General features: G+C 35.4%; 1 protein-coding gene across 6 annotated transcripts in view; it reads right to left on the bottom strand.

Annotated features, from left to right (window-relative positions):
* The window catches only part of OSBPL6 (oxysterol binding protein like 6), a 202398-nt gene that overhangs the window by 55110 nt on the left and 133576 nt on the right, over positions 1 to 13712 (bottom strand). For 5 of the 6 annotated variants that reach the window (XM_045559338.1, XM_045559339.1, XM_045559343.1 and 2 more), the window contains exon 4: positions 3894 to 3986. In XM_045559338.1, the coding sequence (XP_045415294.1) occupies positions 3894 to 3986 (93 nt within the window). Of the gene's footprint in view, positions 1 to 3893; positions 3987 to 9634; positions 9801 to 13712 lie in introns of those variants that run through there. The other variant, XM_045559340.1, reaches the window with a different exon arrangement.

Below are 13712 nucleotides of genomic sequence, written 5' to 3' on the forward strand. Positions count from 1 at the left end.
TTGGTGCTGGATGACACACTTAAAGCGGATTCTTAAGTAGAAGTTGCACACCGAGCCCATCAGAAGTAGGAACAACATTCTGGAGCAAACTCTAACATCAAACCCAGCTAGGCGCTTTTAACTGAAGTTAAAATGAGTTTCCTAGGTAGACCTGAAGGTGTGCAGGGACCATCAGAGACTCATTGGAGCCACCTTGTCTATTTGGGTCAGAATGGCATTCGATTGCCTGTACTCGGAATGTTTAAAATGCATTTTTCCAGAGAGTTAATCCCTGAGCACAGAGGCACTTTAAAGTTTCAAAACAAGACTGTTTTTATGACAAATGTTCAATTAGCGTGTGGACCTGGCTTTCGGTGTAGAAACAGAAAGGCTGCCGTGATCTAAAGTGCTCTTAACAGAGAGGAGCAGTGCTGTGGTCATGGTTGCTCTCGGGGAGGCTGCATACATTTCAAAGTGTGCATAAAACGCCTGCCCGCCACAGGCACACCAAAGAAGTCCATGCTATCAAAGATACACAAACCCTTGGGGACCTGTGGGCAGCATTTCTTAATATTGAATTGCAATTCAACAAGTGAGCACTGTTTATGAATAATGTCAGAATAACAAGAGAAAATAGTAGGCTCTTATAAAAAGTCTAGAATCTGTGGCTTTCTACTCTCACCAGGAAAGCAGATAACCACTCTATTCCATAAAAATGATCTCCATATATGTGTAAATATATTCATTCGAGCTCTCTCTGTTCTTAGACAGATATCAGCTGTATTTAATGGCATTTCTATTTTCAAGAGCCCCATTCATGGACAGTATCTCTAGAAGAATATATTTTTATTCCTGGATAGATCTTATTTGAAGGCAAGTGTTCATCTTTGATTTATTCTGTGTATACGTGTATGATGAAAAATACTCTGTATAACTTGTGAAAATGGAAACAATAATAAGTATAAATGCTTTTCACATTTCTAAAAAATTAATCTCAGATTGTAATAACAGCTTGTCCCTACGAAGCTATGGCTACTGATTTCTATTACTGTGGTTTTTTTCTTCTTTGGGATTTAAACTACCAAGGAAAAAAAGGGGTAAAATAGAAAGGCAAAAAGTTAAAATGTATTTCTTTTTAAAAATATTTATTTATTTATATTTCAAAACATTGATTAAAGGGGTACAAGTGTTTTATTATTATATATAGATATCTTGTATAATGCTTAAGTCAGGGCCTTTGGTGTGCCCCTTACCAGAATAGTGTTCATTGTGCCCAATAGCTAAGTTTTTATCCCACGCCCACTTCCCATCCTCCCTCCTTAAAATGCATTTCTTAAACACAGGTCAGGTATCTTTGAACAAATAATTTTATTTGCTCTGATGCAATATTACTAAGCCCAGCGAAAAGAAATAGAAACGAATCCTAATATAGTACTTACAATTAAATAAGCTGTCAAACTGACAGAGGCAAAAGATAGAACCAGAGCAAACAATGTTCTCCCTATTTCAATTATAAAATGCTGCTGCTGTTACAAATAAAGTATGTAAGAAATGAAACGACCCATCTCAGTACAAGATAGAATCTTCTATGCTCTATTTTCCATTATGTTGAAATTTCTTCCTCTATGCTTAGTAGACTGGGTCTATCTAAGAAAACTAAAATTACTTTCTGAAAATTTTTGAAGTATTTTTTGTCATTTCAATTGGTATTTCTCTTCTGCTTAAAAGTCTCCAATTTTTCTAGGCTTACTTATGATAGAAACAGAGCCAATACCCCTATTGTGATTACGTTAGTACTTGACTTGAATCAGACACTCAAATATTTTTGGTATTATAAAAGTTTTAAAAATACTCTTTAATCTAATAACAATAAATAAAAAACAGAAAATAATCCAATAACAACCCAGGTTTGTTCATTTGGAAAAAACAGAGACATTTCCTTCCTCAAGGGTAAACTATATTTATGGGTGTGTGAGGGTGTGGGTGGGTGGGTATGTAAAAATGCTTTAGGAGGTGAAAGCATTGAACGCAGAATTTGAACAAATCCTGATCAGGGCGATGTGTATTTCAAATAAAGCTTTTCTACTCCAATCAGTGCCCCAGGAGGCCCATCTTCTTACAGACGGCCTGAGAGATGGTGAGATGCTACGGGGTCTGGAGTGGACGTGGCCCTCTAATTTCATGGGGCCCCAAGGGCTGTGGTATCTACTAATAAAAAAACACAACAAACGTTTATTAGTCCTACAGTGAGACCCAGATAGGCAACAACAAGGAGAAGCAATGTGAAGTGGATGCTATTGGTGCCCACCCAGATCCCCTTATAAAGCCCGAGGACTCAGGCCCCAGCTGCTGTGAGCTGGGCTACCAGCCACCTCCTTCCAGGGGGAATTGCTGTTTGACCAAGCTGGGTCCTTCATGCCTGGAAAATTATGTCGTAATTATCAGTAAAATGAGAATAACACCAGTACTCACCTCCAGAAGTTAGGGGATGATTAAGTGGGAGATTATGTTCTAATCTAGTGCCTGGCACAAAGTAGATGCTTAATAAACGTTAGCTGCCCTTTCTGTTGCCCCTATATTTATTCTTTTCTTTAGCTAACTGCAAGGGAGCACTGATATTTCAAAAAGATTACTAGTTATATTTTCCCAGAATACATTCTCTATTCGCTATTCAAATGGAAGTCAGACTACATTTTATTTCTCTCTAACTTAATTTTTGATAGTTTAATAACTCCCTCTCCCTAGTTTAGCAGTCTACCCCTGTCTGATAGAATAAACCTCACCGTTTGTAATATCTTTAAAGTGTAAAGAGGTACGAGTGTATATATTCCACACCACTAGGGTAGTAGAGTGTTCTTTTCTTAAAAGATTACGCTTAAAATAGAAAAGCAAAGTAGAAACATTGGTTTTACATATTTACAAGTTAACTGTCTTTGGAAATAAAGTGCTATTTTTATATTGGAACTCAAAATCCACATGCATTCTATTTTCAGAGTTTCTCAATAAGGGAGCCAGCCCATTGAAAATCTCAGGGTGGGGTGTGTAGGAGTAGGATGGTGTGTCCTCAACTCTTCTCTATGATTTTTCCATTTTAGACATATATGAATTTAATATTTCCCTAGTCTGAGGAAGAGCAGGCTGGAAGGGGAGAGAACACTGGCTCCCATGACAGAGAAAAAGTCTTAATGAATACTCTGCAGTGTTCTTCCAAGAGCTCACTGCGAAGAAGCCAGACATGAGAAGGAGTCCAGAACCTGGAATGTACAACAGCCCCTCTGTGTAGGCTCTATTTTACCTTGCAGCTCGTGTACAGCTGAAAAGCATCGGTTGTAGAGTTGGACAAGTCTAAGTTTGAATTCCTGCTCTGCTACTGGACAGCTCTTTTTTTCTTAAACTTTGGCCGAGATATTAACTCTCAGTGTCCATATTTATAAAATGTGATAAATACCTACATTGCGTAGAGCTGTTTCTAAGGATTACATTAAATGGGATAATGTATTGAAGCACTCAGCGTAGCGCCTGGTATGCAGTACATGGGCAATAATTGTAGCTGTTATGATTATTACTGCTGGACTCAGTGATTTTTTTTTCTTTTCCATTAGCTTGGCATAGAAATAATTGCTTATTTCTCCAACAGGGAATGTCAATAGTTTCTCTTTCCTTCTTCCCTTAAAATAAAGAGAATTTTGGACCTTTGTACGTAACCCTGCAAATGCCAGCAAAATATACATTCATCTATTCTTTCCTTACACAGGGCAGATAAAGTCTATGTACTGGAGGCAGAAGGAAGTGGAGATGCCCTACAGTTGGTGTTACAGCTGCCTTAGGGGAGTCAGGTGTGTAAATTATGCACAGTTCGTAGCCCCAGAGCAGGCAGCATGCCATCAGAGAAAGCACCCCATTCCGTCACTGACCTTGGAGAGGGGGAGCGGCTCCGGTTCTAGCAATTGCCGACTTACAGAGGGCTCAGTGCTAGAGGAAGCAGTCCTCTCCAATATGTGGACACTCTGAAAAGAAATGGAAATACAGCCTAGGGTTAGACAACCCATTTCTCATGTGGAGGGCATGGGAGTGAGATCACACACATCACAGTAAAAACAGTAAGCTATGTTAAAAATGGCAAGTTCCTCCAAAGACCAAAGATAGCAGCAACAGTCAGAAAAATACGTCAGCACAAGATTTTGCTTTCCCCTCGTATGGATTTGCCACTGAACTTCTGCTGCAATGCTGTTTCCGTCTTAGAGAAAGAGTCGGAGTATTTTCTCTTGAAAAAATTTAAGACATAAAGAACAAATATAGTACATCTGACATTTTTACAACTTTATGAGTGGTACATTTACTACTTAGACAAGCCTTACATAAAAATATCCACTCATCTCTACCAGCAGGGTATGGCAAGAGACAAAGAGAAAGGTCTGTGTTAAGAAGTCCAGAGTCTTAAAACATGTTAGTCTCCAGAATTTCTTATAAAAATTGCACAGAGAAGAAAACAATGTGTCAAATGCAATAAACAGTAAATGCTTTTACAAAGACTATGAAGAGCATTTATAGATAAGCAAGATAACATTCGAATAGAAAAGCAGGTGAAGTACATGAACAGGCAACTCATGTACAACATTAGAAAAGATGTTCAACCTCAGAACTATTCAAAGAAATAAAAACCAAAATAATGATTTTTGTTTTTTAACCCATCAGATTCAAAAATGGAATGGGGTTGGAAGAAAGGGAGTATAAATTGGGTATGATCTTTCTAAAAAGAAATTTTGTAATTATATCAAAAGCCTTTTTTTTTTTTTTTTTTTGAGACAAGAGTCTCGCTCTGTTGCCTGGGCTAGAGTGAGTGTCGTGGCATCAGCCTAGCTCACAGCAACCTCAAACTCCTGGGCTTAAGCGATCCTACTGCCTCAGCCTCCCAAGTAGCTGGGACTACAGGCATGCGCCACCATGCCCGGCTAATTTTTTTTTCTATATATATATATTTTTTTAGTTGGCCAGATAATTTCTTTCTATTTTTTTTTAGTAGAGACAGGGTCTCGCTCTTGCTCAGGCTGGTCTTGAACTCCTGACCTTGAGCGATCCACCCTCCTCGGTCTCCCAGAGTGCTAGGATTACAGGCGTGAGCCACCGCGTCCGGCCCTGTATCAAAAGCCTTTGGAAAAAGAAATATATGCCTCTTTGATCCAGCAATCCCATAGCTGTCTTTACCCTAAGGAAATAATCAGATAGGCATGCAAAGATGTAAGAACAGATACATTTTCTAAGGTATTATCATAGAAAAAAATATCTAATATATATGAGAATAGGTAGACTTATAAGAAAAACCAAAATGGCAATATAGATTTATGCTTTTTGATAAGGAAAAAATACCCATGATGTCTATCAACTGAAAAATCAGGCTACAAAAAGTAGCCTAAATATGATGATGTTATATATACAATCAAAATTTATTCCAAAATGTTAGAAGTAGTTAAATAAAGGTGACAGGATTACAGGAGATTTTTAATTTTTTCTCAATATGTTTCTGATTTAAAAAATTCTGCAATAAATAGATATAACTTGTATATTTGAAAAAAATTAAGCACTTTCTTTGAGGGGGATAAATCTGAAAAATGTCAAAGAAATAAGAGTTAATATTCAGACATAGGCTGAAAATGAAACGTTATATTTTCACTGGGATAACAATATTTCACTGTTTCAATAGACAAGGATGGTATTTTATTTACTTATAGAGGTCTCTATTTTTGATATCTCACTGGAAAAATATTAGATGAATTTTTTTTTCATGAAGAAAATTATACTTTGACCTGATCCAAATTATTCTCATCTGTTAACTTTTCAAACTTCTGGTTATTTTCATTACCTTGAAAACAAGAAGAGGTCTGGTCATAGGTTTTTAAAATTATACCTGAATGAAAATTTTAAGTCATTTATTAAAAGGAAATAATCAACATGAAAGATAGATGAATTGTTCCTATTTCTTTAATTTGTGAGGAAGTAGGAGAAATGAGAACAGATATTCTGGGGTCAAATATAAAGGTGGGCAGGGCTTAGCAAGAATTCCTAACCTGACAGGCACAGTGTCCAAGGTCAACCTAAGCATTAACTGGGACTCTGCTCTTTCCATTCCCACATTTACTTGAATTAGCAAAGAAAAATTACGAACGTGGCTGAGTAGCCATATTTGTGCCAGTGCCTTTCCTGAGAGAGTCAAAAGCAAAGGCATGCTATGAGTGACAGACCGGTGGTTTATGCTCAGGTCTTTGACAGGCAACATGGGAACAACCATTATTTGCTTGCTCATGTTGATATTTTGGATAGGATCCTATTTAAAACACATCAGATAAATTTGAAATTTAGATTTATTGTGAGATCATATAATTAGAAACTACAATGAGAATTTGTTGTTGAAACAAAAATTGTATTACCTTCTTTTGGGATGTAATTGTCTTCCCCCACACACTCTTTCATTTTCTTTCTGGTGTTTTACAATGGCAAAAGTCATATATATTCATTGCAAAACATTCAAATACAACATAGGAATAAAAAAAACATAAAAAATCAAAAGTTCTCACTCTACTGCTATTCACCCTTCCATCTTACTAGTTTTTGGAGCAGTGGTTCTCATAAGGGAGCCCATGAACCCTGGAGATTCCCAAAGCCCTCACATAGGGTCTGCAAGGTAGAAAACGATTTTTGTAACAATATTTGGATATTGTTTGCCTTTTTTACACTTATTTTCTCACTACTGTACAGTGGAGTTTTCCAGAGCATACATAACATGTGATATTGTAACACACTAAACACAGACGCAGATGTGAGAATCCAGCTGTCTTCTGTTAAGTGAGACATCAGAGAGATTTGCAAATATGTAAAACAGTACCATTCTTCTCACTTGTTTTGGAAATATAGTATTTTAAAACAAAAAATGTAATTTAGGTTAACATGTAATAAGTCTATTGTTAATTTTAAATAGACTAAAAATATTTAAAATTTTTATCCATTTAAATTTCTAATACAGTAAATATTGATAGATATAACCCACATAAACAAAAGCTCTTTAAAGTCTTCAATAATTTTTAAGAGTGTAAAGGGTTCCTGAGACTAAAAAGTTTGAGAACTGAAGAACTTTGTGTTTACTATTAAAATGTGTAATTCTGACATCTGTATGTTGTTCCCTTTCTCATAATGCTTCTTTTGAGGAAATATATTTTTTTTAAAAACTAACACATTTTGAAATTTCTTTCAAACCAATTAATCCATCTTAAGCTAAATTACAAACTATCCTGACATGTTACAAAAGTCTATAAGAGGAAAACAAAGCTTGTTTCAGGTACTCTTCAAATACATCTGAGCAAAATTTCCCTAATTTAAATTCTATGAAGGTAAAAAACCATAAAAGTATTCCCTTTAATCCATGAAGTGATTTTTCCAAAAAATAACCATGGATAATAAAAATATATAGGTGTCACTTTACTACAGAAATATAAAAACATGCTTCTCCCCCCAACAAATAAATTACTTTATAATTTTCTATGGGGAAAAAAATTTCCCAGGATACTTTTTAAAATCAAGAATTAGAACCATTTAGAAACCATACATTTTAGTAGCAAGTTCCTCCCTCACTATTTAATAGAATATTAACAAAAAATTTCAGTCAAGTAAATATAATAAAGCTAAGACCAGAAACTGCCAGTGAAATGTTTTATTCATTCATTCATTCATTTGCTCATTCAATTAATCAACGAATCATCATTGGGCAACTACACTGTGCCAGGCACAGATGACAGGGCCACAGAGAACAAAATAGACAAGAGAATTGTTTTTGGATGTTTATATTCTAGAGAAAGAGGTCTTACCATACAAAAGACCAAGTAACACATTTTTGTAAACCCACGCATTAAACCTGTTCCATGTGGCTACTGCTTTTGCTTACTTTAATTTTCCAGTCAGGTATCTTTGATCCAAGCTTCTTTTTAAGGGCTCTCTGCACGCTCATACTTTCAAGTTGCTATGCAATAAAACACAGATATATTGCCAACTCCTCCTGCCCCACCCAGAAACATGGTAAGAAAAGCAAAGCCTGTAAAGAAACCTGACCTTAGCAACTACGTAGGCAGGAAATGAAGGATTAACTCAAGCAACTTAGCCAGGGAAAGGAAAATAAATTTCCCCTAATTTCCAAATCAAGCCACATAGAAATCAATTTGGTACATTTAAGATGTGATAAAATTGAATTTTGTCTCTATAGATACTGGGGATACTTAAAATGTCGCCACAATTTTGTGGACCAGAAGGGTTAGTGACCATACAAGCCAGGACCAATGTCTATTACCCACTGCAGTGCCTGGCACAAAGAACACAATACTACTTTCTTAACCACTTGATTTACAAAATAGTTTATGTTATGGAAGAAAAGTAACTAAGAAATGCATTCATTTTCAGATACAGCACATATTCAAATTGAGTGAAAAATCTAAACTCCAAATTCTCTTGATTTGCCATGGCACAGAAAATCATAAAAACGTTTACTGAGACAAAGTAAAGGAATATTTTTATTGCCACAAATGTGTGTACTGTACTGAAAAAAATTAAAGGGCAACTTATAAAACTACCAGATGATACCCATTATTATAACTGTAACTAGCTTCAAAAAATAAGCTATTTCATTTAACTTCAATATGATAATGTAGAAGCCAATAGCTTTTGTATAAACTTGCCAGTCTTATATTTGTGTATTATTAGAACCTAACTATCATTGTCCATCCAATAATAAAATATTAATCTGTTACCTTTAAACTCATGGTTTAAAACTAAAAGCATGTAAAAGCTAAAGGTTATGTAATTATATATCTAGCCATTCATTATTTTAAATGAAATATATAAGTACTTGAATGTTATATTTTTAATATCAGCAGCTATAAAGGAGACAGTTTTAACTTACCATATCCAGTCTTAGACTGTAGTTAGATTTCATGCTCCTTGAAGGTAGAGACGAGCTCATCTTCATCTTAGTATCCCACCTCCTCTACTCCTAACCCACTCCACCCTAGCATAACAACCTGCCCATTGTAGCCAGTCAAAAATTCCCGGAATTTTTCAGTGCTCTCTGATTAATTTATAGAGAACAGTCCTTCAGCAATCATTAATACATGATTAGGCATAAAATTACCTTCTAGTTTTATCTTGGAATTATAAAAATCACAGCTCCAATAGGATAGCACTTTTGAAAACATTTAAAGAGCCTAACTTTTAAAACTGAAAAATCTAGTGGATGAATCATAGAACTCTTGTTTATTAGATTTAAAGCTATGACTGGTCAGCAGGGAACACATCAAATTTAACTTAACAATATCTTCAGTTATAAGAATTAGTTCTTTTCATAAGATTTCCTTTAAGATTACAATTTGTGCTATAATTTTTACACTTTTATTCACAAGATAGCTGTTGTCATATTCTCTCGCAGTGACTTGGAAACACATGCCACTACCTTCAAGGTGTTATATATGTTATATAAACGAGTTAAATAAAGGGTTACATAAACCAGTTAATTATTCTTTTAAAATCAAGTTTCCTCTCAAATACTAAAATAACAACTTCATTTCCAGGTCAGTTTTTTGAGGAACTTGGAGCACACAGAGGAGGTGAAAGTACTTACCTGCCCATTCTTCCCCCTTCTCAGAGGGAACTGATGCATATTTAGCTTAAAACCAGTAGTCTAGAATTTCACTGTATTTCATATTCCACTGTAGCTCTTGAATTTGGTAAAAGTATGTCCCCCGGGTTACCGTTCATTATCTCGTACCTCCTGGGCAGCAAGTATAAATTTGCCAACATGACTGCAGTCTAGTTTACTCAGTATCAAAGACGTAGGTAAACACACAATGAGACACTTAATAATAGCTGAATGGTTCAGTGCAACTCACAGAGAGGAACATGACTCTCAAAATGGAGGGTCCAGGAGATCTGCTGAACAGGTTTCTTGTCTTTATCTACTTTAATTTCATTTCAAAGATATAAAGAGAGGAATTGCTGGAAATATTTTAGGCTGTGGCTACAAATTTCTGTACAGACTAACTTTCAATACACATTTAAGACAGTAACAAAGAAAAGTGGACCACTGCTCTCTGAATGTTTACTCCATTGAAATTATTCATCTGACTATCTTATCTATTTTTATAGTCACAGATTATACAAAATGTTTTCAAAGAAAAATGCCTGAAATAATTTAGAAACTTCTAAAGTACTTTCTTCAAGCTTTGGACTATTAGGCTGTCTTCCCTTCTAAGTATAGCTACTTTGAATGAAGCAGCACTGTTTCAGTGGTTTTAGTAACCTTCATAGGATATGGTTGATGATGGTGATGGCAGTTAATATTTACTACTTTCTATATTCCTGTCTTTATACTTGCATGGATTATTTCATTCCATCTTCACAACACGCATTTGAGTAATGACTATTAAATTGATTTCACAGATGATTGAACAGAGAAAGATACAGGTTAAGAGAGGCACAGAGTCAGCAAGTGCTGGAGTTGGAATGTGAGTTAAGATTTTACTCTAGAGTCAAGCTTTTAAATATTGCTATCTACTGAAGTTAAAGCTAAGGTTAAATGACAAAAATGACAGAAACTTTGAATAGCACATGGCCTCAACACTAACGGAACACATCCCAAGTCCTCCTCTACCACAATCTTCTGTGGATACAGAAAGGTAGAAGTGAGCAAAACAAAAAAGGAAAAAGTTATAGTACTCTTAAATATGGCACTACCTCAAGGTTAATTTCTTCACCATCTCTATAGCAACCTCAAAATTAATTTCCAATTTCTAATTTTCAAGAATTAAGAGCAAGTCAGCTATAGCAGTGTGTGGTGTAGAGAAAAGAGAACATAAGTTTTACAGTCATACAGACCAGCATCCCAGCCTTCATCTGCTATTCACCATGTGACTCAGATGAAGCATTAACCTCTTTCAGCCTCATTGTCCTCTGTAAAATGAGGATAATAACATTTATTTGATGAGACACCGGAAGTCACAGAGTTGGCACCCAGTGTGTGCACAGTGCTACCCAGAGGCTAGTGCACAGCAGGCACACAATAAACAGTAGCTACCATCTTAGTTATAAACACTACAAGAACAAATGTCTAGGAACCTTACACATTCCCAATGCCATGGAAAGATGTCTTACAAACACATTGCAGGTGTACGACACCTGGGAGCCCTTTCGGAAGTGATGAATCCATTCCTTACATGGCCATCATGTTACCCACTCAACCCAGTAGCACAGTCAGCAGCATCCCATGATCAGGGCATCAGAACTTATTGAGAACATTGCCAATGTGAATGAAGACAGAAGACTGAAGGCAACAGCAGCGATGGCAACACAGTTTGCATCTGCCTGAATGCCTGTAGCAGAAGATGTATGTGGACTTTCCTTCAAGAAATTGTTGTTTCTTTGCAGTGGCATAAAATATTAAAATCAGCAGAAGAAGTAGTAACTCTACTACTTTCTCTACAGTAACAATTATCTTGCCCTCACTGAAAGATGGAAGAAGTGCATTAATAGTAAAGCTTCACAGAAGCCCTATTAAAATGAATGAAAGAAAATTTTAGAAATAGTGGCTGGGAAAAGTACATGCAGCACATCTGGGAAATCCTGAAAGGGAGAAAAGCAAAGTCATCACAGTCTTGTCTTTTCCTGCATAGAAATATGAAAGTCATTATGAATCGACAGCTATAGCCCCCACATTGAACCAGTCTGTTTGGAAAGGCTGTATTGTAACAAATGCCATTTGGACCCATCAAGTGGTCCATTGATAACAAAGAATAGTTCGGTGATTTTGTCTATGAAGTGATAAAAGGCATAGGAATAAACAGCCCTTTAATTCCTGTGGTTGCCTTTAAGCAGAAACAGAACCAGAACTTGCTGGTGAACTTGCTCCTTATTCTGTACTCCTAACACCCAACAGTGTAACAAAATCACTGGAAACCACAGCAACCGGAGTAAAAGCATATACTGATCATACTTCATTACAGCAAATAACACCGACAAACACTAGGCCATTTCAAGAGCAAGGCTCTGGAACACGTAGAGTTAATTCAAAAGGCAGGAGAGAACAGTCCAGTCCCCTGTGACTTGAAAAGAACACTACAGTTAATCCGTAATTTTCTAAAAGGCTTTTAACATGACGTAGTACAAAGGTTTTCAGTATGATAATCATTCAAATGATTTTGCTAATAATACAAGCAAAAAAAATCCTATATATGTCTTTTTTAAACATTTATGTATGTACATTAAAGGCAGAGTTACACTGATCACCCTTGTAAACACAGAGCATATATAATATATCGATGACATGCCTATATGTACTCATAAATATTTGCTGAACGAATGAATATTTGCTATATATACGCAGTGTCTAAGTTTCTGCTCAGACATAATTAAATTCCCATGAGATCAAATGTAGGTAGTAAAGAGGACAAACGGTCGCCTAGTTCAAGCCTCAGAACGAACCTCAAAGATAGTTTGAAAAACTTGCACCAAGTTCCCCATGTACCATAGCCTTCATATTCATTTAATTTTTACCCTTATACTTATGGGGTTAATGCTTACAATTTTATTATTAAAGTAGGTAATACTTTTATCAGATTTACGATATTCCAAATACTGTTTTAAGGTTATACACACATATACACACACCCACAAATTAACTCATAAAATATGACCTTTAAAAAAAACACACTTATTGCAGACATTTTTAAGGGGAAAACGTAAAAACAAAAAAGAAATTAAAAACACAAACAGCAATAAACTCAATATCTTGGTATATTTTCTTTCAGCTTTATATATATATATATATATATACACACACACTCAATTCTTAAAAACAAAATTGAAATTACACTATGTTTTCAATTTAATAACTTGGTTTTTTTCAATTAGCAATACAGTCATCCATCAGTTTCCATCGGCAATTAGTTCCAGAGCCTTCTGCAGATACCAAAACCCACAGATGCTCCAGTGCCTTTATATAAACTTCCATAGTATTTGCATATATAATCTACCCACATCCTCCTGTATACTTTAAATCATCTCTAGATTGCTTATGATAAAATGTAAATGCTATGTAAATTGTTGTTATACTGTATTGTTTTTTGTTTGTATATTTTTATTGTTGTATTGTGTTTTTTTGAGGGGGAATATTTTCAATCAGTGGTCAGTTGAATTCATGGACGTGGGAATTCACGTCCTATGAAGGACCAACTGTGTGAAGTTTTCCCACAGTATTAAATATTCAAAAACATTTTTGGTAGCTGCATAATATTTCACTGTATGACTAAGAGGTTACTTAAATACCTCGTTGTTGAAGATTAGACTATTTCTAATTTTTTACTATTATAAAAATACTTTGATAAATATATATTTTCACAGACATCTTTACATGTATCTTTTTTATTTCAAAATATCAAGGGGGTACAAGTGTTTTTGTTACACGGATGAAATGTATAATGCTGAAGTCAGGGCTTTTAGTGTGCCTGTCAACAAAATAGTGTACACTATACTCGACAGGTAAGTTTTTATCCCTCACCTCCCTCCCATCCTACATGTATCTTTGACTGTTTCCTTAGAATACATTTTTGAAAAGCTGAGTTACTGGGTCCTATGGCATGACCTTTTTAAAGACTTTAGGTATGTATTGCTAAATTTCCCTCCAGAAAAGCAAAATCAATTAACAT

Source organism: Lemur catta, chromosome 8, assembly GCF_020740605.2.
Source record: "Lemur catta isolate mLemCat1 chromosome 8, mLemCat1.pri, whole genome shotgun sequence".
Lineage (NCBI taxonomy): Eukaryota > Metazoa > Chordata > Mammalia > Primates > Lemuridae > Lemur > Lemur catta.